A 26,863-nucleotide genomic window follows, 5' to 3' on the forward strand; every position below is an offset into this window, starting at 1 on the left:
ATGCCTACATAATGCCTACAAGTCACACAAAGGTCATTAACCTGGAACATCTTCTGTAGTTTGTGGAAAGCTGTCATACCGGTTGATCAACTTCGACAAAGACGAAAAAGAAGAGAAAGTCGGAAAAAGATTAGTGATTGGCTGCACGACAGATGGAGACGAAGGTCTCGTATATGAACCTGTCAGCTTGTCCAGTGTCTGTGTTGTGTATTCCTGTTATTATCAAATTAGAACGTCTCTGTCCTTCTCAACTGTCTTTTGAGAAGTGACGTTTCCAATCCCGCGAACAACTTTACGGAGCCATATTGTTATTGCCCGCAAAGTGCCCCACAGCTGCTGCCTTGCTACTGACAGAGGCAAAGTTGAAAGGGTGACAAATCTGGAATTTTATCTGGGAATTACAGGTCACTCCAGCTTTACTGGCATACGTTGTCTTTGCGAGGTACGTATTTTTAATATATATTGCCACGATTTTGTTTGTTTTATGGGCTTACTTTCCTAGCGTTCCTAGCTAGCGATAGCCTGCTACTATGGACTTGGAACTTGGAAATGGGCTCATAGGTTCTCGTGCTAACGTTAGCTTCACTTGGGATACAGTCGGGGTTAACTTACTTGCTAATAGCTAAGTAAGTCGACTTGACGAATACGCTCGTCCATCCTAAATTAACTTAGTTTTCAATTAAACGATTGTGTATGTTGCCGATGTATTAAATGCGTTGGATGGTGTTTTATGCATTAGTTCCAATCTGGTTTAGCTGTTGAAAAAACTCTGGATCATTCGGGAACTATCGGCTAGCTGTTGCTAGCTAACTTATAACGTTACAGTATGGAAACGGCTAGCCTGTCAATAAGCTTAGTAGGTTAAGTTGCATTTATAATACGGCTAGCTGTCCATATGATCTGTTTTGTTAAGCAGTTATGAGGAAGAATAATGCGTACAACTTTAAAGCGATTTTTAAAAACACAACATTATCCGTAAATGCAAAGTAGGATAACCTAAGCGGTCAGTGACGTGAACTTATAGTTGCTTCTTAACTTAGTTAACGTTACCCTGCCTATTGTAAACAAGCAGGGCAGGGTATCAGTAACGTTACATTGGTGTGTAGCAGCTAACGTTAGAGTTTAAAGTTAGCAGCAATAGTAGCACCATATCGTTGAAAAATCAACACAGAAATATAAGCCCAGTGCAACTGACGTTGACGCTGGAGTCTGGCTCAGTTCTTCACTTAACTCCAGGTGCAATACGGTGCTCCCGTTATGACCACCACTATCAAAGAACTCACAGGCTGTTAAATAAACAAAATCATCTTTAATGTTACAGGCGCGTCAGAGGCTGGTTAGTAAAGGCATCGGTCGCTGTGGATACACTTTATTTTGTATTTGTTCCCACCGTCAGAAAGTATCTGTCCAAGCGGGGAAATCACGTCATCACTGCTGTGACTTAAATGGTCCATAATGTGTTTGTTATTTAACCTAAAGCCTCCCCATCACTTCTAACACTTCCTTAATTGGGCTGTCTCTAGAACAGTGGTTCTCAAACTTTTTCTGTAATTTCCCACTTTGGAGGTGGGACATTTTCAAGTCCCACCTGACCCCATCACCCCGGCAAAGTGGTAACATTTCCCGACCGTGTAAGTCCTCTGGACCTGATTATGTTTTAATTCATATGTCAGTATGTTTATAAATCCTATGTTTGTGTGTGGCTATTTTGTTTTGAAATATCTTCCTTGTCAAAAAGAAAGGTATTAATAAACAAAGATAGGCACAAAATAGAAATGTCCTGTTCATCGTGCCCCACCTGTCATGTCTCTATTCCCCACTAGTGGGGCCCGCCCCACACTTTCAGAACCACTGAAGAAGAGGTCCATTAATCAATAGTGTCAGAGAAACTCATGTGCTGGTATTATTTATGAGATGAACCTGCCTCACCTGTCAGTCTGTATCCATGCTGTTGGATTTGAGGGTTGTTTGTTTCTGTCTGGGCCATGCATTGCCGATTTGACGAAATATAGCCTGCTTAGGAAATGTCATGGGACCTAGGAGCAAGTCAGTTAGTTTTTTGTTTGACAGACAAGCAGTCACTTTCACGGATTAAAGGTGTAACATTATTGCTATCAGCTCCTTGAGATGTCTAATGAACTAGTCTCATGATGGCATATTATTGAACAACTCGGGACATGACCAGAACATTTAGGGTGGAAATTGTTGTGGGACCTAACAATGCCATCATAAAACTACTGAATTAGGCCTAGACATCTTTAGCTCATATGGGCACTGGCATTCTCTCTCTCTCTCTCTCTCTCTCTCTCTCTCTCTCTCTCTCTCTCTCTCTCTCTCTCTCTCTCTCTCTTTCTCTCTCTCGTCTTTGCCTCCTTATATATGAAGACAAACAATTATACTTCCAGAATGGTTTACATTGTATTTTACTGATGGCAATGACCAGTCAATGTCTCAGAAACCAGTTTGTCCAGGGGGAAAGCTTGTGGTCATTAGCAGTGGCGGGAAAAGCCCTTGTTTTCCCCTCATCAGTAATGGTGTCTGTTTTTGTTATTCAAAAAAATGTCCCTTCTGCATTTAGGCTCTTTAGAAAGCTTGATCACTTGATCAGTTCTTCCACTACTTTTCTGATTGGTCTCTCTCACCTTGAAGGGCAGAGTGAAACTGAGAAGATACTGTACAACACCGTGATGCCATCCAAAGGATATTGGACTATGATTTCTCTTTAGTGCATGGCGTTTAGTCTGAGAGAGTGGTGGGCTAAGTTTGAGGAGAATGTGTTGAACACATGAGCAAGTATGAATGAGAGAAACAGATGCCATCACTCAGAGCTAGGCCTGCCTCTTGCAACTCTCTTTCTCTGTCTTTCTCTTTCTCTCTCTTTCTCTCTCTCTCTCTCTCTCTGGCATCACTCAAGCAGCTTTGAGGCATTTTAAAACTCTGACCCTACTAGAACCTGGAAAATGTTTGGGGGTCTTTTGTCTGTGTGCCGCAGGCATCTGGTCTTGCTAAAATGTTAATGTCGGCACAGGATCATTTTTATGGGTTTCCAGCTGGCAGAGTTCTAACGTTACTAATGTTTATTTCAGGTTTGACTCTAGCCTTTACCTGCACTTCAATATCTAGGACTTTGAGCTCATTCTTAAAATCTGAGTAGTGAGAAGAATGTGTCTTTCCTTTTTGTGGTGTAAGCCCTCAGGCTATTTCATTGTGTAGGTGTTGCACAGAATTTGTTTTACGTAATGTCAGATATTCTGATCTTGTGTGTGTGTGTGTGTGTGTGTGTGTGTGTGTGTATATTACACAGGAACCATAACCACTTTTTATCAGATGCTTTCTATAATACCTGGACATGTACCGGTAGGTTAGTTGACTTGTACAAGGCAGAGCAGTATACAAATGTGCCTACCTGAACAACACCAGTGGCCAGGCGTGAAGTGACAAGGCAGCCACTGTAATTGTCAGGCTGTTGCAGGACCTTTACACCCACCCAGAGACTTTAGCACTTCCCGCCTCGCAAGAATGGAAATAGCTGAGTCGAAAAATGTGTTGACTCAAGCAAGTGTGTGTGCAATTGCTAGAGGCACATGGTAGCGTAGACAAGCTTAGACTGTTTGCATCAGCTAAAAACAGGAGGCACCACACCAGTGGCAAGTCTGGGTGGGTTGCTTTGCTTATTCCATATGCCCTGTCACTCAGTGTAGGCCTAAATAAGGGTGTTTCTGAGCTTTCTCAATGACTTGACCATGACGCCATTTTAAATTGGTTATAATGAATGAGCAACTGCTCTCTGTAGTACTGAAATTGAACTCTTGACACCAAGGTGAGTCATGTGCTGATAACAGGGTAATCAACAGCGGAAAAAGGCAATTTCAGGTTCAGGCTTGATGGTTATCAGCTTATTGATTGTTATTTGTAACATTAAAAAAAAAACTTTGATTTGTCTTTATTTAGACCTATTGAAGTGGTTAATTCTACAATTGAGAGTCAATTTGGAGATGCATGCTGAGGCTGACATGAAAACTCCACAAGTATGTATGGTTAAAGCTGTTGAATATCATTCAGCTTAGTCCCTTTTGAGAAGTTCCACGTCTGAAACTGGGAAAGCTTGTGACACATGCAAAGGAGGCACACTGTAATTTTGTACTGGGGAATTTCCCACATCTGTGTCTCGGTGGCCACCCAAGGTTGTACATCAAGACATCAGATGTTCCATGGACCCACTCTACCAAGCCACGCAATGTCAGCCAGGCCCATTTCAAGCTGGGGGTAATTTTGCTCTTTTCTGCAGTTCTTTTTCATGTAGTAGTTTAAGTGTATGGAAAGGAAACGGCTGGTTAGTTGTGAGTCACTTGAAAGCCTGTATTTCGGGGGGGGGGGGGGGGTCATTGGTGACTTGATGCAGTGGAACAGACTTCAACGGGATTGACACTGTGCCCTGATTGGATGACATGACTGGGTGAGATTGTTGGTGAAGATTCAGTCAGAGGCATCTTCAAAAGCAAAACGTTTTCTGTGATTTGCGATGATTTCTGGTTTGAATAGCATGTTTGGGCGGAACTGTGTGCAAGGATGTGTAACAGGCTTTTGAGATAGTGTTCCCTCATGCGGTGGGTATGTCAGAGGTTCTATCCTATCAGCATTGACATGTATACAAAACCCACCGTATTAAAAAGGCAGCCTGTGCTATGGATGATTTACCAGCTTAGCTCCAGTGACACCTTATTTAAAATATTTTAGAATGTCACCAACAGATGAGGTGTTTAACTACACACTGATGCTAGAGATTTTGATTGTGCTACAAAATTATCAACTGCTGTGGCACCAGTGCTATGAGCAAACAAAGTTAACTTACACACTGCCCAAGCTGTATTAAAAAGGCAATGAGCACATCATATCCGGATGAAATATATGAAATATACCGTATACGGATGAAAGACAGAAATGAAAAGTTGAAAAGAAAATTAAGCCTATACTTTCATTTCAGTAGGCTCGGAATACATTTGGAAAAGATAGTAGGCTAAACAGTGGCCTCAGGACACACGGGAGATGATGGGGAAATAGGAACCTGTCACAGTTAATGATTATCCCTTTACCGAAAGCGTTCAGCTGGCAGCTCTTGGGGATCTCAGGCACCTGAGAATAGTGTTTGACCTCATTCCAGAACTCGCAGTATGAAGTCCTGTTTACAGTGCCTGAGACCTCCTGGGTCCTAGATACTTGTGGTATTAAGGTTCAAGGTTGAATGCTATAGCGACCCCTTTGATAACACACTCATATCAGTTGTAGGCAGTAGGATTTTTACAGAGTGCGGGCCTTTGGAGATCCTATCCTCTGAGCTGTCTGTGAGCTGAGCTGTTTTTGCGTCTGAGATAATCTGTCTCTGTCTCCCTCCCAGTGAGGTGTATTTAGAACCCATGACATTTCCCAGCATGATCGCCTTTGTGTGATAGCTTTGTGTGTTTTGTGGAGTCCACGTGCTGCCCGGAGTGAAAGACTGCTCGTATGCACACGCAATCCTGACGTCTAGGCGAAGTCTGAGAAACGCTCGCAGGAATCTCGAGGTAAGGTTTCCGCTGAGCTGCCCCAAGACAGTTTAGTAATTGAAGAAAATGTAAGACCTTGCAATTATATCAACAGGTGATGAATGGATAACTAGACATTTCTGGAACGCCTCTTCATATTGGGAGCAGACTCACTAGAAGCTCAGAGAACGTACCAAGAAGATGGTATAACTGATAAACCAAATTGCAAGATGGGGAACGGGAGAAAGTGCAGTGATCTCATGTGATTGAAAGTTGTGCCTACTCTGTACTCACCTGCTGTTTTTTTGTCTGACAGAAGTGAAGGTAGATCTTATCACTTTGCTCTGCAGGATGTTTGGCTTTGTGATGAACATTGTGGTCGAGGTGTATAAGGCTTTCTAAGCTCCACATAAACAAGCTCACAGTCTTGAGTTGAGAGGCTGGCGAGGGTGTTCGTCTGTGGAATGTGGTAGAATGCAGGCAGCAGATGTAAGTCAGCTTCAACAAGCAGAAGATATAATTAGTCTTCACTGTAGAACCTGAAAATATGCATATGAGCTTCCTCTTTATGAGCCTCACCCTGAGTGTGAAGTGGTTCTGTTCCTAAGTCTGTCTGCTGCTGCTGCTGACACCCACATATAGCTCTTTGTTAGCCCAGAGTGCAATTTCTATTCTATTTCGTTTTTATTTAATGTGTCAATGATTTGTGGCTGTACTGTACTATAGTGATGTTGGCAAAAGAGTTATACAATTATTCTTTCAGTTAGTTTGCTTTCAAAGGTATTGACTAAGAAAACACCATGGATGAACAGCTTGTTACCAAGACATAACAAGCATTCCTACAGGCTTTAATTGGATTACGGCTGTTTGAAGTGGTTGTTTATTAAAAGGCATTCGAGGATCACGTCACGTGGTGATGTGACACAGCCAATGTACAAATCCATTGGTAATGGTTTTGCTATGGTGCACCAGCGCAGATAATTTTTTACTACAGCTGTATGTGCCTCGGGGGAGAATTAGCAAGGTAAGCATCAGTGGCGTCAGTGTGTGTGTGTGTGTGGGGGGGGGGGTCTCTGAACATCACAGACAGCTCTTAAAAAGAAATATAGCCCACTGTTGATTTAATATAGTTAAATAAAAGTGGATTCAAGTCATTCTGGAGTGGTTTTAGTGTTTTAATAAGGCTCAGAAGAATGTTTCTGGTGTACATTTCTACAAGCCAAAGTTGTTACAATGTGTCAAAAGATAACAGCATTTTAAGATATTATCTTTAACTTAACAAAAGTAGAGACAGACACATGATGACATTGATGGACATCTCTGTGGCCTTCTCAAACCACAAATATCAGACTGACAGTCTGGTTTCTTTTTGGTGTCTGAGTTGCTTAGTTTGCCAAAACAAGCAGGCGTCTGCTATCTGAAGAGCAGTCTGTCAGGTCCTCAGGGTTTCTTGTAACTCTTCTGAGAGACATGGTCTTGTGGCAATCATTCATTTTAAGATTAAAGGAGAATTCCGGTGTGATATTGACCTAAAGTGTGTTGAAACATGATACCGAGTGTGAACGTATGTCTCATAGCTCATCTCGGCTTGTCCCCTGCATTCAGAAATCTGGCGCTAGTTAGCCGATGCTACCAACAGTTTTTCGAAGGGGGTGCCTCGGGCATCGGCCTAGCCATGCAAATAAATCACAGTTTTACACCATTTACGAGGCTCAAAGTAGCTCCATACTTTATTGGTAGACTTCCGAGGGCCTTGACATTTAAAACGAGACATTGAGAACTGGTAGTTTATTTACAAGACTATTTATACAGACAATACCTTGAGTAAGTTTACCGTTCGCCGCCATCTTGAATTTAGTCACAATAAGTCGAGCGACGAGTACGAATGAACAGGTATGACAAGGGATCAGATTCCAAAAATAATTCTGGGTAAAAGTTGCTTCCAGTAGCAGCAACTGGAATCCATGCATTTTCACGGAATTTTTTCACTGTCATAGGGTTCCCTGATATTAAAGCAACACCAAAGAGTTTTTTGCACCTTAAAATAATGTTTCCAAAATCGTTTCAGTGGTTCATCAACTCGTAACAGGGTGAACGGCACTTCTGCACTCGTTTCGCAGCCCTCTATCGGCTATAACCGCACTATGTAAGTTTGCCAGATCGGGTAGCGGATCTGTAGTTCGATGGAATGAGACATAAGAAACTACAAATTTGACTTGCATCTGAAGTTGCAATACATCGTACTTTCATAAAATCATGCAACATGTTCTACCTTGTCTGTGGAAAGCCGGTGCTGGATAAACAAATAGTGCGTTTGACAGAGGAAAAGTTCTTTGGTGTTGCTTTAAAATAATTGCCAGTATTTAGTACTATTGATTGATATCCATTATTGCTATAGACTATTGCTTGGCAGAGTTTGCAAGCATTGTTAGGCTCCGAGGTTCATAAAATTACGAAATCTACGAAATCCACAACCTTGATAGTCATCACATACACTTCCTATTGGACAAACCATCTTGTAGCACTTTCTGAAACGTACCAGCACAACATTTAGGTGCACCACCCACTCATTCTATAACAATAAGGTTCCTTTTGGTAAAATTTTAATGAATTTTAGGCCATCCTTAAAAATATTTTTTATATGTTTGCAGTAACAGCAAAAAAAGGGTCTTCAACAAGCAACCAGATGTGAGCTTGTTTGTTGTTTCCAGCTTTAAAGTTTCCTTTTTCTGTTCACTGTGAGACCATCATGTACTTATTGATGCTGTGGAGCCTAATAGGGATCATAGCATCTTAACCCTTAGAACCCGATTGACGCAAAGTGCGTCAAAAAACACACCCTTTCTTCTCTGTTACATTGCTCCGGAACGGTTCATCGCAGCGAGATGAAACCTTTATTGCACGACAGAGCAGAAGTGGGGCTTTCCAACGAGACTAAACACTTGTCTGTACGATCAAGTATGAAAATTAAAAAAAATCATGAAATTAAATCAAATTGCATCATATTTACAGTCTATACTTCTCTGCATTCACCTGCACAAACATTACTCTAGTTTGAATTACTCGCGAACCCGTGATCGCATCGATATGGCAAGCATATCAGATGAAAGAGGGGGCACAGGGCTATCTGGTACCATGTTTATCGATCCTTCTGGCTTATAAAACCAGACGAAGTGACTGCAAAATAATAACGTCATGTACACAAACCAACGCTGCACACTCATTACTCTAGTTTGAATTACTCACGCACCCATGATCGCATAGATATGCCACGCATGTCAGATGAAAGAGGAGACTCAGAGCTATCATTTGATACCAAGTACATCCTTCTGGGTTATAAAACAGACGAAGTGACAGCAAAATAATAACTTCATATAGCTGGACTTACCCCACGTTTTTGTCTGTTCTTGTGGCAAAGCATGTTTATAATCCAATGCTATCATGTGTTTCTCTATGGCAAAGCATGTTCATATTCCGGTTTTGAGATCCTAGCAAATTCCTGCATGGCATCCAATTCAAGGCTCACATTGCATCCTAATTTGTTCAACAAATAAACACCTTTTTTGCCTTTACTTTGTTCATGGCAATACAGTAAAGAGTTGAGAATTATTATGACTGCATAGACACAGGCACGCAGGCTAACACGCAACCTTGGGTCAAGTCAGGTCAGATCAGTTCGTGTCACAGATATGGAGCGCAGAAAGGTCATTTTTCATCACTAAATAAAAAATGGCATTTATTTCCGTAAATCACACAGCAAATATTTCTGTAAATTGCTCAGCCCCAGAGTATCCCTCCAACATGGCAATTATATTGCCCGATTCAGGACAGTCTGCCCTACACACACATGAAATGCATGTAGAGCTGTGAGCTTGCTGTGGTGAGATACATGTCGAAATATAAGAACTTTTATAATACACTTTTTATATTTTAATTCTTTAAAAATCTAAATAAAATCAATGCTAGTATTAATACATGAAATGATGGCAGATCTGAATAGCCTAAACTCTCCTGAAAAAAACAATATATAATATATGTGTGTGGCACTTACAATGACCAGAATAAATCCTTATGAATAAAGCTCGTGAAAATGCCCTAAAAACAGCTTAGGGTTCTAGTGCTTAGACCATGCCGACATATGCAATGCTCATCGACCGACCAACCGTTATCAGACGTCCGACTTGGTCTCTGGCGGCCTTTAGCCATACAGCTGAGGACACTGACTGAGTCTGGCGAAGCCCATGAGTGTAGCAGTAGCAGATTCCAATCAGCCCTCACCACTCTGGGGCCACCTCCACACTGCCCACTGAGCCTCAGAGTGGTGCCGCTATGGACGTCAGACAGGCGGGTTCCTCCAGACTGGGTCATCGCTTATGTACGTGCCCATATAGCTGCACGCACGCACGCGTATTTGTGTCTGGTGCTCTTCCTCATACAGTTACAGTATGCTCCTGCATTACTCCCCCATATTTAACCTTTAACATTGACATGTCCAATGGTCCTGCATTACTCCCCCTATTTAACCGTTAACACTGACAGTTCACAGTCACTTTCAGTTCTATACATACCTCATCGGAACTTAACTCAACCTCCAAACCTCAGTGCCTGATTTCACACACTTTAGCAAGCAGAGACTTTTTGTTTTACACACTACATTCACACACACACAGACAAACACATGAATGCGCTTCCTCATCTCACTGCTGTTCTCATGTGCGTACAGTTTTCACTCGTAACCACACGTTCACAGTCCCTCACCACTCTGTGCTATCTCCAGAACGAGCCTGAGCAGACATTGATAAGAGGCCTGAAGGCAGCTCTATAGCAGGCTGATGGGATGCTGTGCTCCTGTGGTGAGGAAATATATTTATATTATATTTATATTTATATTTAGCAGACGCTTTTTATCCAAAGTGACTTACATGTCAATTATATCACAAGGGCCATTGTCCCCAGAGCAACTTTGAGTTAAGTGGTTAAGTGCCTTGCTCAAGGGCACAACGGTGGAAGCCGGGTATTGAACCCGCAAGTTTTCATGCTAGCGGCATGCTAGCCCAGCTCCATATAGCCAGTATGCTACCACTGCCCCCATGGTGGGTAGTGGGGTGCCAGTGATCAAACGGTTTGGCTCTGCATGCATGTGGTGCCATTGACTCATTCTCAAACTTGCACCAGAGAGCGGAACACATGTGTGGAGTGAGTGAGTAGCTTAATGGTGTGGGAGATTGACAAGCTGAGTGCTGTTAGAATTACCCTTTGAGTCCTCCTCCCCGTCTAAGACATTTGTGTTAAGTGTGGGGTCCACGTGTTCCACCGCCAGACCCAGATTCAGTGTCAGCAGCCAGGGGAAGGATCTGGTTTCTGGGCTTCTCACCACACAGCTGCTGCCCCTGCGTGCAACTGTCCCTTTGTGTGGGTGTGGGTGTGGGGGAGGGAGGGAGTAAGGGTATACTTCTGTCCCACACCTGCTGCCTAAACACCACCTGCACTGTTGGAGGACTCAGAATAGGGCTGCACGATATATCTAAAATCTATCGTTATCGCGATATCAATGCTTGCGATAGACATACCGCCAAGATTACTTAATTTTCGATACATTTTGATACATTTTTGAATGTCAACATATTTTACCAAACCGATGCTGTCATGCTGCCCGAAGCCCGTTGATCCAGTTTAGGTGCGCGGTGTTTTAGGTGTTGGTGGGAGCTAAATCGTGATGGCTGAAGATAGTGAGTCGAACAAGGTAGGTTACACTTGGGTGAAGAGAGATTGGTCACTAAAAGGAAAAGCGTGTCTGTTATATGGAAATATTTTGGTTTTATGAAGGATGACGTGTTACAAGCACAGCGCCAAATGCGTCCTTCCCCACCGTGTTAAAATAAACAATTTCTTTCGTTATCGTTATAGGATCAGAAGATATCTTTCACTGTCTGTAAGGCTTGTATTTCATGATTTGCATTTAGCAAAAGCCCCAGACAGCAGCAGAGAGGTAATCAGGATTCGTTATTTGTAAAAGTTGTTTAGCCTACTTCGTTGGACTGCGATCGTAGCCCCTTACTTTCACTTTCCGCTGCCCTCGTAGTCTAGCGTGGGATGCGCAGCGTATGAGGTTACAGACTGGGCTACTTAAGATTTTAGATGAGTGACCGCCGCGATATAGCTTAGGCTAAGTAGCTTTTTTGCTAGGCCCAGCGAAGGCTGGCAATGTGGAATATTCCGCTGGTTGGTGCACAAGTTTTCAGATTGGCTGTCTATCCGTCTTTTACAACTTCGATAGCCTAGTCAGTAGGTCTCTTAGCTGTCCACTTTCATCAGGCCATATATAGCCCAGCCTACATAATTTTTTATATTTTTTATGTAGAAAATTATACATTTATTTCTGTAATTATACACGGGTTTCTCGTTTACCAACAAAACTAGATGCGCGCGCAGCCATGGGGCAGAAGACGCTTGGTGGCCGTCCACAACGTTATAAACTTAACCTAAATAGTCGGCTGCTGCAAGCTACAATCGGAATTTTTTGTATACCCCTGTTGTCTCAATGATATACCATTTCATTTCAGGCTATATTTCAGAGTTTGCTGTTTATTTGCTTTATTAATATAACATTGTATTTTGTCATTTTTGGTGAAGACATGCATTCCGTTAGGGATATTGAACATATTGAACATTCTCTAACCATCGTGATTTCGAATTGGTGCAGTTTTCACAACTCATTTTATTCTATTCAAGGAGAGCCCTGCTCTATGCTGTTCTATGGTGCTTTCTGCCTCTTAGTTGCGCACACATGTTTTCATGACGTTGCATAGAAATCCATGTATACATTTATCCCCCCCCCCCCCAACCCTAAAGTCTATGCTAGCAGCAAGTAGAATGGATATTTTATTATTTTTTTAAAATTAAATATCGCAAGTTATATAGTTATCGCAGGACTCAATAATGTTATCGTATATCGCATGTTTTCCTAATATCGTGCAGCCCTAACTCAGAACCATCACATATAAGATATTGAGAGCATGACCACAATGTTGAGTCTAAGAGGTGTGTGTGTGTGTGTGTGTGCGTATGTGTGTGTGTGTGCGTGCAAATGCGTGTGTGGGTCTGACTGAGGGAGAGAGAGATGTGAGGAATGGTGGTTGCATATTAGCGGGCTTATGTACCTGCTGGCTGGGATGATTCATATAGCTGAGAATGTCTTGCCAAGAGTCATATTGACTCTCAAGAAACAAGTCGCAGCCAAATTCTGAAATTATGCTTAATCTATTTAACATGAGCCTATACTGAAACAGTTTTGAGTCCATGTTGTGGTGTAATAAAGCATTGCATTAAAACGGCACAGCTGCTGCGTCTGGTAGCTGCCTTAATAGCAGCACACAAGGCTAGGTCTCATGTAGGCTAGGTCTCAAATCTGATGTAGGCTAACGTAATCTTGGGTGGTGGTTAACCCACATTCTTGAAGCCATCAAGTACATCAGCCTTCATACTGCGCTATTGTTTGGCGGTATAGTATCAAGCCTCGTGGCTATTCCACAGAATCAGCCGTGCTTGTGTAATTTGGAGGCCATGTTGCCTGCCAGGGGAGATGAGCTGGCCAGATATGTGTCATTCTCGTAGTGAACCAGCTATTAAGGGCCCTTTGGAGCCCTCTGAGGAGAGTGGCACCCACAGCAGCATTTCATGCCACTGGATCAGCTGCTTATGAAGTCATTATCTGAAAGGGAGTGTGTGTGTGTGTGTGTGTGTGTGTGTGTGTGTGTGTGTGTGTGTGTGTGTAAGAGAGAGAGGGGGGAGATTTCCATGGCTAATTGACCTAAGCCCCGCCCCCCATTGTTACCGTGTGAAACTCGGACAAACATACCAGACTTGATTAGAAATACATTATGGAGAATGGCAGCTGACAGTATATCAAAGCAGGCTTTGAGGACTTTTTGGTTGATAAAGGATTTAATTTCCTCCAGAAGTAATCAAAAGGGACTTAATTATGCTATGGAGGGTTATAAAACTTCAAAATGTAAGGTGACAAGCTTAAAGTGGAGGCAAGTAGCCAGATCACCGTGCAAAAAGTTGAATAAAAAATTGTTGAAGATTGAGACTGATTGTTAGGCCATATTAACATTCGATGTAGTAAGAATATAGTAGTTGGCTAATGAGCATTTTCATCATTAGCCAAGGGATTTAACAGAGAACCTGGTTGCTGTGGCCACGTTGTTGGCTTAGTAGCCTACATTACGTCGATTTTGTCATTTTATGCCTCCTCCCTGTTGTGTCCTATGGAGTTGTTTGAGCTGATGTCCGAGTCTGTTGAGGCTGGACTGTGATTGGCTCATCTGCGTTCTAAGGGTGGCGCTTAGCAACAGGTCAATTGTCGTATAGGGCCACTGTGCATATCTGCAACTTGGGCAAGTATCTGTGTCAGAGGAAGACAACAGAAGTGTAAGATAAAGAAGGTGAGAGAAACTTTATTGTCCATTAGACTCAAATGGAAACTTGTCACAGTAGTAGGTGGAAATAGGCCTATATATAAAATGCATAGAATAGAAATAGGCCTATACTGTATATAAAATGCATAAAATAGACTTGTTCATAGGCTATTAGGGGCATCTAAACAGCCCCTTAGTTCTTCAATGGAGTCACTTGAAGTAGGTTCATTTTTTCCTTTTTAGTTTCTGGTAATACTTTGGCAAAAGATAGATGACCTCATGATCAGACCTAGAGGTGGGTGGCATTTGGACACAATAAGTACATTACCGGTACATAGTCCACATCTCTGCACGAGTGAGTATTTAGCCAGGTTTGCATAAAACAGATCTGGTTGGCTTTTCTAAAGTCCCTGTCTTATTTTGACAAGTGCGGGGGTATCAGTGATCTTATTTTGTAGTGTGTGCACATTAGATGATGGGTGATTGTAGGGACAGAAAAACAGCCACCTCTCCTTCATTTACTAGGTCATCTTGGGTGTGGAACGGTGTCGTGGGCATTTGCTCTATGGGTTCTGCAGCTATGCTCCAAGTGCATTTACAGTGAAGGCCTGCCAGAGAGTCATCAAAGCCCAGATCACAGATGCAACTCAATAAACATATATTCCTTTACATGATCACCAAGTGCATACTTTGTTTCAGAAGGAGTTCACAACAAACAAACTAAAAAACAAGCCAGATGCCTAGGACCAGCCTTTGGTTTTGCGCCCTTAAAGGTTGCCCTACACATGATCAGGCTGCGTTTTGCTTGTATCTACTAGCAGTAGTCACGCGAGCCAGTGTCACCATCAGGTCACAGGGTGTTCTTGTTGAGGCAAATTGATAATGATTTGCTCATCCTCAGCCACACCCTCTCCCTCTCTCTGGGTGGTCAGAGAATGACTCCGGCTAGTGACTCAGGGTAGTGCTTCGGGTGCTGTGAGAAACACCATATAAGCTTACAATTATGTCTGTGTGAGAGAGCAGTGTGCAACAATGTAACAATTTGATGAATTGCAGAAATACAATACAAGTCGTCTCCTCATCTGTGCCCTGGGTCAGCTTGATATTTGAGCCTTCTTGTTTGTTTATGCCTCTTGAATTTTGTGTATTTATTTATATTTTTCAGAGGATGCCTCCAGAAATGTGGTTAGTAGTCCTCCTTGGGTCTGTTATGATATCTGCACGAGTAAGAGGGTGATATCAGTGACGCCAGGTCGGGCTGTTTGTTTGTCTGTTTGTTTGTTTTGATTTTTTCCCCCTCGGTATGCAGACCGCTCCCACTTCCCGCTCCCGCAATCCAGGTCACAGTGGGTTGGTAGTCATAATCACGTCACACTGTCACACTGTCCTGTTGACACGTCCGCGGGAGTTTGAAATGATGAAGAGTGGCACATGTCCCCTCCTCCCCTTCTCTGATCATATCATCCCGGCTGACAGAATCGGAGCAGCGGTTAGCCCCAGGGTGGACCTCGCACAACATCCAGCAAATAGAAATAAAAAAACGCCCCGGACTCTGGCTCAGCTCCCTGCGGTTCTGACCCGATCTGTTCACCCGATCCACTTGTTTTGCTCGGCGAGCGCGCTCCGGAGAAAAGACGAGAAAAGAAAAAAAAGAAAAGAAAAAGAAAAGCACCTCTGGTGTTCCTATTAGTCCATCTGATGCAAGTGCGTGGTCATGTGCATCTGTGGTGGCACCATGTGGGATCAAATCAGGCAGTGGACTGGCCAGCTGTGTTGTGAAAGGCCCCCAGGAATGAGATTGGCCCTGTGTCCACCAGCCCCTGCGCTGCGCTGTCCACACTGACCGCCACTTGAGCGCTGGCCTCTCCCTCCAACACCCCCTCCCCCCACCCCCCGCTCTGAGCAGGGCTGCTGCCGGCCACTGCAGAGCGAGCAGCATGCAGATGAGTCATCTGGAACGTGTCCCATCTTGTAATGTGAAGGCGCCTTTACCAGCCCTGGATGGATGGCTGGATGGCTGCTGGATAGGCAAAATGGAGCTGAGCGCCTTCGGAGGCTTTATCTAATGTCTTTCACGCGCTGTCATTCTGCCCTTAATCTCACTCTCCAGGAAATGGGAAATTGAGTCCAGGGAATTAACTAGGCTAGTTCTGATCTGATTGGCTATATGAGACGCCTCTTTCCACTCCACCGGATTAGGGCTGGGCGGTATACCGGTTCACACCAGATACTGATATTTTTGTTATGATATGAATGTTGCGCTTCTAAACACGCATGGTGCGACTGCGGGACAAGGGGGGTAAACAGTAGCCTAGTGCTCTGGGGCCAGTTGCACAAAACACCTTAAAGTGTAATTCCAGCGAAAATTGACCCAAGGGTGTTTTTCTGCATTAAAAACACATCAAATAAGCCGTGGAGACCGTACTTTTCATTGATCAACCACTACAGTGCTTGCTCCAGTATACACTATAGCCCCAAATCGCAAACAGTGGATTAGCTAAGGGCCATGAATGAAACGCTTCCCAAATAGCATTTTTTAACCAGTAATATTGTTCAAAACAGCATCAAACCTCGTCAGTAGCTTGCTCAAGGTCCCTACACATAAAACGAAACACCAACAGCGTAGTTAGCGTAAAAGTCCTGGCAGGAAGCGATTACATCAACGTTTTTTGGTATATCCAGTTTTTAATATTTTTTAAATATGTTAACTAATAATTGTTGCAAACTGGTACTACGAACAAAATATTAGTGCATTCCTGGATCTACATCCTTATGCATGCTTCCTGCCAGGACTTTTACAGGCTTTTCGCAAATCACGGAAGTAACGTCGACGCAGCGGTAGATAGCAGCAGAGAGTAGAATCCATCTGGCAAGTGTAATTTAAATAAACTCCTGGTGTACTTACAAACTTTTCAATGCCTCGTTTTATGAGTACAGAACATAGTTGTACTACTGTAGAAGTTTCGTATCATTCAGGGCATTACTAGTGGGGTAATTTACGAGATACTCTATAGGTTCCATAAGCGCCTGCAGAAAGTCATTAGTTTCTGACAGCGCTACTCGACCAGGGTTCGACCAAGGGAAAACAGGTTCTGGGAGGGTGTTTGGCTCGGGGTCATGGTGCAAAGGACCCTAGAGTGAAATTACTCCGAACCATCGCTTTAATGGTGCATTCAGAGCACCTCGGAATGACAAGGACCGCCCCCATGGCTACTTTGTTTTTCCGACAGCAAGTGTTCAAGTGCTTTGCCATCGAATGTGTGACAAACACGGATGCCACAACAAAGGTTAAAACATACACTCACTAATCCTAAACAAACAACTGTATTTGCTTAAAATATAGTGTAAGATGCTCGTGAAAGAAAGATATGCAGCTTTTCAAGTGATAAAAAGGGCAAATTCCCAAGTTTACATTAAAACTGTTGGACATGAAAGGCCACATGGACTACAAACGAACTACAACGTGACGACAAAAGTGATGACGAGCCCCTAACTGGGCAACTCTGTTAGCAAAATCTAGCCCCAGTTTCCGACCTCTGACTCACACATTAAGTGACGTAAATGACGCGGAATGATGATGTTTTCACTCGGAGAAAGGTTTTTCCGAAGCCCGTGAACGCTAGGTAACAGTCTTCTGTAATAAACTCAGAATCATGAGTGGCTCTTCTTTGTAAACAGCATCATTTTCTGGTGGCATGCAAACCTGTAAGCTATTACTACTAAGTGTGAAATTATTCTACAATATTCACTCATCATGACCATCCTAAGTCAATCTACTGCAGCAAATCCTTTCTCAACCAGTAGAAAATGCTGAACACCTGATTATGTATGAACAAAAAAAATACCATAATTTACCGTGAAACCAAATTTAAAAAAAAAAAACTGTGATGTACATTTTTGGTCATACCGCCCAGCACTACACCGGATCCAGCCATATATTACATTTACAGTTTTTTAGTTCATCAGCCATATATTACATTTACAGTTATTTAGTTCATCAGCGACTTCCATTCAAAGAGATTTCCTTGCAGATATATGCATTTATGCAGATACATTTTATGTATTTGGTGGAGTCAACAATTTGCTCAGTTTCAGCTTCAGGGGTGCCTGGACACTTGTGTCTGTGTTTGGGTTATTTCCATTATGGAGATGCCTTTGACATCCGCAGTGCAACATGGCACGGCTCCACACAGGCTGTCCCCAGAACAGGACTGATTACATCGAATCAGTGTGAATGCAGACCGGTCCCATCACAACAGATGTAGCCTCTCAATAAGTAGACCCGGCACTCATTTTTAACAAGGACAGACATGCATATCACGCAGACATAAAACACAAGATACACCCATGCGCACGTGCACGCACACACACACACACACACACACACACACACACACACACACACACACACACACACACACTGATGTCCTGTTGTCTTCAGAAACACATGAACCATGAATGCTCCTCTCCTGGCCAGTGACGGCGGCTGTGTGACTGTACTGCTGCCTCCACTCTAACCTGCAGGCTGCATTTGGTCTCCCACCCTCCACCTGAGGCTCTGTATGAAGCCAGTGGGAGTGTGACAGAGGGCTGCTGCTGCTGCTCTCCACTGTGAAGAAAAATCTGTAAACGTTTGTGGGTATTGGCAGAATTGTGTTTCGTCAAGGCCATCTGTTTGATGGACAGCTCTGCCATGTGTGTCTCTCCATCCAGGACTTTGTAATTTCCGCTTTATCTGACGCCTTCCTCCTTCGCTAACAGCACCCGCGCGGTGATATAGAATAGATGAGTCATAAGTCACAATGCAGGATGAGAGAGAGAGAGAGAGAGAGTTTTTGTGTTTTTGTTCCTGGCATGCCTCCTCTCCTCATTTAAGAATTTTGTCTCTCCACCATAGCCAAAGCTAAGCTAAGGCAGAACACTTAATCTCAGCCCTGGGCTTCACATTTGAAATGAAGAGTAGGAGGAAGAATATGAATTATGAAATTGGAAGTTGCCTTAAATCTCCCATTTCCTTATAGACAGTTTTCAACATATGTGATAAGCTGTTTGTACATCTTTACTTATGATCTTACATAAGAGTCTTCTCGTAACATGCTGAGATTGTATGGTGGTTGTTTATAGTACGACTGAATCCCTCCCAGAATTTCACAAATTTGTTTTGCATGACCCAGTGCTATCTACAATAACCTAAGCCTTATTAGCGCTGAGAAGAAAACGAATTTAGCCATATGTCTTTGTGTAGGCAGTGGAATTTCTTAATTCTTTCCTCATTTTCTTTTTGTTCGTTTTCAAACCTTACAAATCCATAGGAGGCTATATTAGATTTGTCTGGAAGCGGGCCATGCTATCCCTCCACAAGGGCACGGCATGGCATGTCATGGCATGGCACAACCCCCCCCCCCGCCCCATTGCCCACTGCTCTTTGGGGGTAATTATGCCAATTATCACCGCAGCCGCAGATGGGAGAGACACTGCGATGCGTGGCCTCAGTGACAGCGGAGCACCGATAGAGGACGGGAGCCAACATGTAGCCTCCAGTAGAGAGAGCAATGGAGCGTGTGTGTGTGTGTGTGTGTGTGTGTGTGTGTGCATGCGTACATGCGTACGTGGTGTGTGTGACCCTGTCTATGCAGCCACAAGTTAGGCTATAGGCTATGTGATGTGTGAATGTCAATAACCGCTCTTTTTTGTTTCCGCCTCAAATTAAATGTACAAAAATTATTTAATACAAATCATAATAAATACCACTACATTTATCTACTTTAAACTTTTGTAAAATAAAGTGTCAAATTAGTAGTTAGTCTTCTGTAATTAGTAGAAAAATGTTTTGATACGTTTTTGACCCATGTCATGCATGTTTTAGTAGTGTGAATGTGTGTGTGTAGCAACTCTGTGCTCCTGTATGAGTGGCTTCCTGATGCAGAGGTTTGTGTGTGTGTTTGTGTGTGTGTTTGTTTGTGTGTGTGTGTGTGTGTGTGTGTGTGTGTGTGTGTGTGTGTGTGTGTGTGTGTGTGTGTGTGTGTGTGTGTGTGTGTGTGTGTGTGTGTGTGTGTGTGTGTGTGTTTGTGTGTGTGTTTGTGGTTACTCTGAGCTCCTGTATCAGTAGCTTCCTGATGCAGAGGTGTGTGTGTGCCAATCAGGCATTGGCTGAGAGCCTCGGAGTGAGATGATCAGGCATGTGCTTGTGAAACAGAAGCGATACATATGATGCAAAGGCCAGACTTGTCATGTGGGACAGCATATATATTGTAAAAAAAAATGATTAACACGCTCAATACCTTGGTTTATTCACGACTGGGTGCTAAATCCAAAATAGTGTCAAAAATAAACGTAATAAAATAAAGGATAGCGCTCACAGTTATATTTTAAGCTTTTTTAATCGCCCCTGGTGCAGCATATATATCGCCCATACGATGCAGGACAGCATGCGTGAGCTCGTGCCTCCTAGGCAGGCGATAACCCCAGTCTAGGACATTTCACCCGTGTGAGAGATATACGGCTCTGTGACACACCCTGTAGTGGGAGGCCAGTCCATTTGGACAAGCTCTCACCTCTCCAGCATGGCCCTGTTCCGAGGCATTTATCAGGACTGTGCCACTGCTGCTGTGCCACTGCGATCTGAAATGAAATCAGAGCAGCTTCACTTGTTTTGCTTCCTTAGTGAGTCCCTCTGTCCTCAGGCTTTCCACTGTCTTTCCCGCTATCTATTTATCTATCTTTCTTTCTCTCTTTTCTGTTCTCTCCATTGTTCCCTTTCATATAGATACTCTCACACCCTCTATCTGATGTTCTGCCTAGCTGACCCCTCTTTCCCTTCCTCTCTCTACCTCTCTCTTCCCCTCTCTTTCTCTCCTCTCTCTCCCTCTCTTTGCCTCTCCCCTTCTCTCCCTCCTTCTCTGCCTCTGCCCTTCTATGTCTCCATCCCCCTCTCTGTCTTCATTTCATCCCTGCCATTTACTGTATGCCCCAGTGACTACCCAGCTTGTGATGATAGGGCTGGAATGAAAGAGAGAGAGAGACAAAGTGCCAGCCCTCTTCTTTTTATTCCCTCTCTGTTCAAAGAGGGGTGAGCCGTATTGGCATGGGGGGTCAGCAGGCCTTTGTAGTGGAGCCGGAGGGGTGCTGGCGTGCCATGTACCTCAGCAGGAATCTGATCAGGTGCACAGGCTTTTTTGAAAACCTCACAGAAGGTGTGTGTGGCTGTGCGGTGTGTGTGTGGAATTTACGTTGTGTTGTTTGGCACCTGCACTCACTCTTTTGGCTTTCGGTTTCAGAGCATCCTGTGATACCAGGGCTACTGTGCTCTCTCTCTCTCTCTCTCTCGCACGCTCTCTCTCTCTCTCTCTCTCTCTGTGCTACTCTACTCAGACTCTTTATCTCGTTTGATTCCATCTAATCTAGGCACCGCAGCAACTAGTTGTATTATTTACACACAGAGAGAGTGATGTGCACGTTCTTGCACAGGAGCTGCTTCTATGCCCATCTCGGTTCTTTCTTCTCTCTGCTCAGTTTCAGCTTGTGCCAGTTGTCATTTTTAGCTCATGGTGTGCAGCCACACACACACACTGGCTCCTCCAGCGTGGTGCCACAGCCTGCACACAGTTGTTCATTGAGAGCCACCTGTCTGCAAAGGAGGATGATGGAGAATAAAAGCCACCAGAGATGAACGTCAAGGCTCCTTGCAGTTTCACCACACATGACCTTTGAATAGGTCGAGACAAACAACAGGAAGAGCGCTCTTTTCACACCTGTTTGTAAACTGTGTCCGGGACACATTAGGGAGCAAAGCCCAAGTGTGTGTGGCGGGGTGCGAGTATGTAGGTCAGTGGTTTCCTCCTTTGTGAAGAGCTCCGACTGCTCTCTCTCTGTGTTCGTTTTGAGCGGTAATTAAATCGTTTGGACAGTCCATTAATGCTAATGTGCAGGAAGGGCAGGGATTAGAAAATGGCGCGTGCAAATGAGCCGCGCTCTAAAAGGGTAACCTTTTACAGTGTGAAACCTCATGGGGCGTAGTGCCAAACAGGAGTTGACAGTGGAGGGTGTTCTCCCTCACACGAAATTGTTTGTGGTGTCTGTATTTCTTCAGCCCTCTGAAACAGCCTTGTACTTTCTTTCTCAGGCAACATTATGAAAGATTTGGAACAGATTGTAGTTTCAGTAGTGTCTTAATTGGCATAGGTTGTGCATAGTGTTGTCACGATACCAAAATTATTGTTTCGATACCAAGTCAAGAATCGAGAATGACATTTTTAATGCAACACTAGTTGTGCATAATAGATGTTTGAAAGGTCATTTAATTTAAAATCTGTTTTCTGTCTAGTGAACACGGAGTTAAGTTCAGACACTGGAGGAATGTTGTGAGAATAATCTCTCTCTCTCTCTCATCCCCTCACAGGTGAAGTAAAGATGGTGGACCGGCTGGCGAACAGCGAGGCGAACTCGAAGCGCATCGCGGTGGTGGAGGGCTGCTTCGGCACGGCGGGTCAGCCACTGGCCATCCCAGGCCGCGTGCTCATCGGCGAGGGGGTGCTGACCAAGCTGTGCCGCAAGAAGCCCAAGGCGCGGCAGTTCTTCCTGTTCAACGACATCCTGGTGTACGGCAACATCGTCATCCAGAAGAAGAAGTACAACAAGCAGCACATCATCCCCCTGGAGAGCGTCACCATCGACACGGTGGAGGACGAGGGCGATCTGCGCAACGGCTGGCTCATCAAGACGCCCACCAAGTCCTTCGCGGTCTACGCCGCCACCGCCACTGAGAAGTCCGAGTGGATGAGCCACATCGGCAAGTGCGTGACCGACCTGCTGGCCAAGAGCGGCAAGGCGCCGAGCGGTGAGCACGCCGCCGTCTGGGTGCCCGACTCGGAAGCGACCGTCTGCATGCGCTGCCTGAAGGTCAAGTTCACGCCGGTCAGCCGCCGGCACCACTGCCGCAAGTGCGGCTTCGTGGTGTGCGGCCCGTGCTCGGAGAAGAAGTTCCTGCTGCCCAGCCAGTCGTCCAAGCCTGTGCGTGTCTGCGGGTTCTGCTACGAGCAGCTGTCCCTCGGCGCGGGGCTGCACACGGTGCCGCGACCCGACCCGTACGGACGCTCGCCCGGCAACAACCTGTCTGATGACGACGACGACGACGACAGCAGTGACTGAGAGACCGGCTAAGGTCCGGTCCCACTTTCACCTCCCCCTGGTGTCCCTCCTAACCCCCCAGTCCAGCCCGGCCCAAAGCTTGGATTTCATGAACATTAATGTCCACTCAGAGCTTTTTGACTTAATTTTGTTCACCCTCCCACCCACTCACACTTATTTTGACATGAGCTAATATAACGCTTTTGCAGCTCGTCCTCTTGCAGGACTGATATAAACTCTTTTATTCACTTCCAACATGCCGTGTTGCAGTAAATTTCCAATTGAATTGTTGAAGTCTAAGGACGGCATCCTTGTTCTGATGGATTAATGAAATAGGTGCAGTCCTCCATAAAGACGAAACACTAGGCGGAGCCCCCTGCTTCCCCCTCACCCCCTATACTACTCCAGCAGGCTGTGTATCTCCGCACAGTCTCACTACAGGAGCGGGATTGCTCCCGCTGCCCTTTCCCAGAACCTCTCACAAGCACCACCTCGCTCTCCTTTTTCTCGGCAGAGTCCATCCAGCCTTTTGGTGTGCGGCGGTGAGCAGCTTTCGTCCCCTCAGGCTTTTTTGCGTTTGTGATTTTCTGTTTCGCTACCTTTGGACCTTACATGGTGCGCAGTGGCTGCCGCCATGCCGACATTACGGCAGGGAAGAGCATGGTGGTAGTGCTCAAGCACAGGCTGTAAATAATCTCTCGCTCTTAGCCTTTTGGCGTATGACGACGACATTGAGAAGGTGCACTCTAGGTGTCTAGATTCAGAATCTGAATCAGTATTTCTGTACCGTCTACCTTCCTTTTTATAGAACAGAGATGCACCCCCCCCCCCCTTCTCTGTCCCCAAGGCCCCTCTCAGTCATATTGCCCGGTAGAATGCATCCAAGTGCATTTTAGTCCTGAGTAGATCATGCCAGTCAAATGAATACTTGCTTAAGACAAATCAGTGTGTCACTTTGGAGACTGCTAGCTCTTAAAAGTGTTTGTGTGAGTGTGTGTGTGTTTGTGTGTGTGTGGTTATTTTATGCAGGTTCCCAAAACTAAGCCTATCAATGGCTTTACCGCCACTGTGCCTTCTGACCCGCCAGGGGAGCAAGTTTATTCTTCTCATTTTTCAGGGAAAGTCCAGTTAACATAGTAAAAGTGAAAGCCATGTTTCAGTCTTAGAAGAATCGAGTCCATGGACCATGGCGCAACATGAGTGACGCTTGCTTCACTATGTTTACCGACTCCTCTATGTTGTGGCTGTATATGATGTGGATCTAGGGATTTGAAGAGTTATAGATTAGAAGTCTATATTTGATAGCACAGTTTTATGGAAACCCCTTGTCAGCTTTATGTAAATCAGCCGGAAAAAAATTCAGGTCTAGGCCTAACGCCTAGAGTAGGAAGAGGAAGAGAGAATGTGGGCCTCTAGTCCAGAGACGTGCAATGGTCTCTGCTGATAGCTAGTTGTTGGTGTTGGTCATGTAGAGGAGACCCATGGTGCTCTATTGCATCAGCCACAAGCGTTGTTCTCGTCCAAGCATCTGGCAGAGCCCAGGCCTGGCGCTGCGTCACGTCACAGGGCCTCTTACTCGGGAGGAAGTGAGCGTAGTGTCGGAGGAAGCGCCCGCTGTCAGTCCGATTTGAAAGCCGTCCCCCCTTTCCCTCCCTTCTCCCAGCTAACCCTCATTGAGTGTCTGTGAGTGTGAGAGAGTGTGTGTAGGTGAGTGGGCAGGCCTGTAAGTGTGTGTGTGTGTGAGTTTCTGTGTGAAGCTGTGGTGAACTCGTGACTCTTCAAACAGGAATCGAGACATGCGAGCAGATGTTGTTTTTGAGGAAGCAGCGCTGCGAAGCCACAACACTCCTTGCGTTTAAGTCGACGCTTGAATGCATTACTACAGTGATTGGGCCCGATATTACTTAACTCATAAACCACAGGTGACTGTGAACATCCAGTACAGATGCTTTTAACCCTTAAAGGTGTACCATCACACCGGTGTGACGGGAATGTTGGAATGTTGGAAAATGAATGTTCTAAATAATATCTGGGTTCATTGAATTCAACATAGAATTTTAGAAACCATCAATTGTTGCGGAATGGAATCTTATGGTAGAATGATCAAAAACCCACACCTTTTAAGGGCTAATATCCTCAAAAAGGAACCATAACTGTGTGTAAAGTCATTATCTACAAGCGAAAACTGACATTGAAAAGGGATACTTTGTGTTTGTTTTTAAAATTAAGAGCATTGACTGTTAGAACTAATATGCAAGAAGATGTTTGCATTAACACAGAACTGATATTTGCTGTCTGCTGTTTACCATGGAAACAGTTCTGTCAGCTTCTGCTTGTGCACACAAAACCTCACATGGCTTTTAAAAACTAATTCATATGGGTTTACGGAAATGTATCTCAGACTTGATGATCTTGCTGTCCTATGTTTGAACTGGTTTTAATGTTAGTAATTGACTTCAGGTAGTTATAATGTAATTTGTCCAAGGAATTAACAGGAACAAAGAGACCAAAACTGAAGTGTGGTCTGGATAAATTGTAAAGTCTGGCTAAATTTTACACCAGAAACTATTCATGCATGTTCATTTAACCCCCACACCCCCCAAACTCTCACACACACACATTTTAACTAAAATCTTACATTAATCCAGTTCTTCATGTAAGATTACCGGTCTCAGTCTTGCCAGTGTTGTAAATTATGTACAGATTTTATTTTCTTCTCTAATGTAGTTTGAATTTCTGCCCTTTGAACTGGCCTCATTCTGGAACGACTGTAAAACCAGTACTTCTCTTCTCAAACTTTAACGAAGGAAAGGTGCTTGGACCAAGGGACTCGTGTCCACAAGCCTTTCCGAACACTGGAGAAAATGGCCTTAAGCGCTACCAAAGGGCAACTAGAACCGGGACTAAAACCCAAATGAACTCTTTGGACCCAAAGTGGAAAGGATGCTAGACAGTAACGGTGGAATATGCAAAACCTGAGATGACGCGTTTTTGCACCTAGACTGTGAGCAATAATGTTTGGGACAGAAGATGTGAGGGAAATGATACATTTAAAAAAAACTTGAGTTGTAATATGTACTGAACAATATAATTTGTCTTTTTTTTGGTTGTTTGGATTAGTTGGAGTGAACCATTCAATTTTATTGTAATTTAAAAAGACAAAATCCTTCTCTCTCGGGTTGTTTTCAGTCCATGAATATGGTTTGTTCCCTTACCTGATCTTAAGGAAAAAAATTAAAGAATGAAAGGGCTTAAACAAGAATGTAATCAAACATATCATTATTAGATACTAATTTTTCTGAGGAAAGAAATACAGTGTATTATTACCAAAAGCTTTGACTCCTGTGTTTTATTGATGCGCTAGGAGACCCCTAATAGACCGGATGGTGACTCATGGCAGTGGTCCTGAGGGGTCCTTCTGAGAACTTGCTGGCCTAAAAATATAAATAAGTCACATTTATTGCAATAATAATAATAGTAGTAATCATAAAGCAACAGAAATATTCTTTGTGTGCACAGCAAACAAAACCTCCACTCTAAATTCATTACATATATAAAATAATTTTTGGGGCCACCGATTCGGAGGAAATGGTATCAGTGTTCCTGAAGTTCCTGTTTGTCAAGAGGGGTCATGGCCCCGCCTCTCAGCAGGCACGGCGGTAACAGCATCCGGGATTAATGTCATTACGCAGGCTAATCCTCCTACACCTTCATCTCTCTCTCTCTCTCTCTCTCTCTCTCTCTCTCCCTCTCTCTCTCTCTCTCTCTCTCTCTCTCTCTGTGTTAGCAGGCAAC

General features: G+C 44.1%; 1 protein-coding gene across 2 annotated transcripts; it reads left to right on the forward strand.

The window, feature by feature from the left end:
- Positions 1-86: 86 nt before the first annotated feature.
- Positions 87-26,237, forward strand: plekhf2 (pleckstrin homology domain containing, family F (with FYVE domain) member 2). Of its 2 annotated transcripts, none has more exons than XM_076280416.1 (2): positions 87-442; positions 22,341-26,237. In XM_076280416.1, the coding sequence occupies exon 2, from the start codon at positions 22,352-22,354 to the stop codon at positions 23,087-23,089; it is 738 nt and encodes a 245-aa protein (XP_076136531.1). In that variant the 5' UTR covers positions 87-442; positions 22,341-22,351; the 3' UTR covers positions 23,090-26,237. The 2 variants fall into 2 exon arrangements, with proteins under 2 accessions (XP_076136531.1, XP_076136530.1); XM_076280415.1 differs by lacking the exon at positions 87-442 and adding an exon at positions 10,297-10,375.
- Positions 26,238-26,863: the final 626 nt, after the last annotated feature.

This window comes from Alosa pseudoharengus, unplaced genomic scaffold, assembly GCF_046254945.1.
Source record: "Alosa pseudoharengus isolate Yale_2024_CS ecotype anadromous, Long Island Sound unplaced genomic scaffold, YU_APseudo_1.1 YU_APseudo_1.1_scf_12, whole genome shotgun sequence".
In the NCBI taxonomy this organism is placed as follows: Eukaryota; Metazoa; Chordata; class Actinopteri; order Clupeiformes; family Clupeidae; genus Alosa; species Alosa pseudoharengus.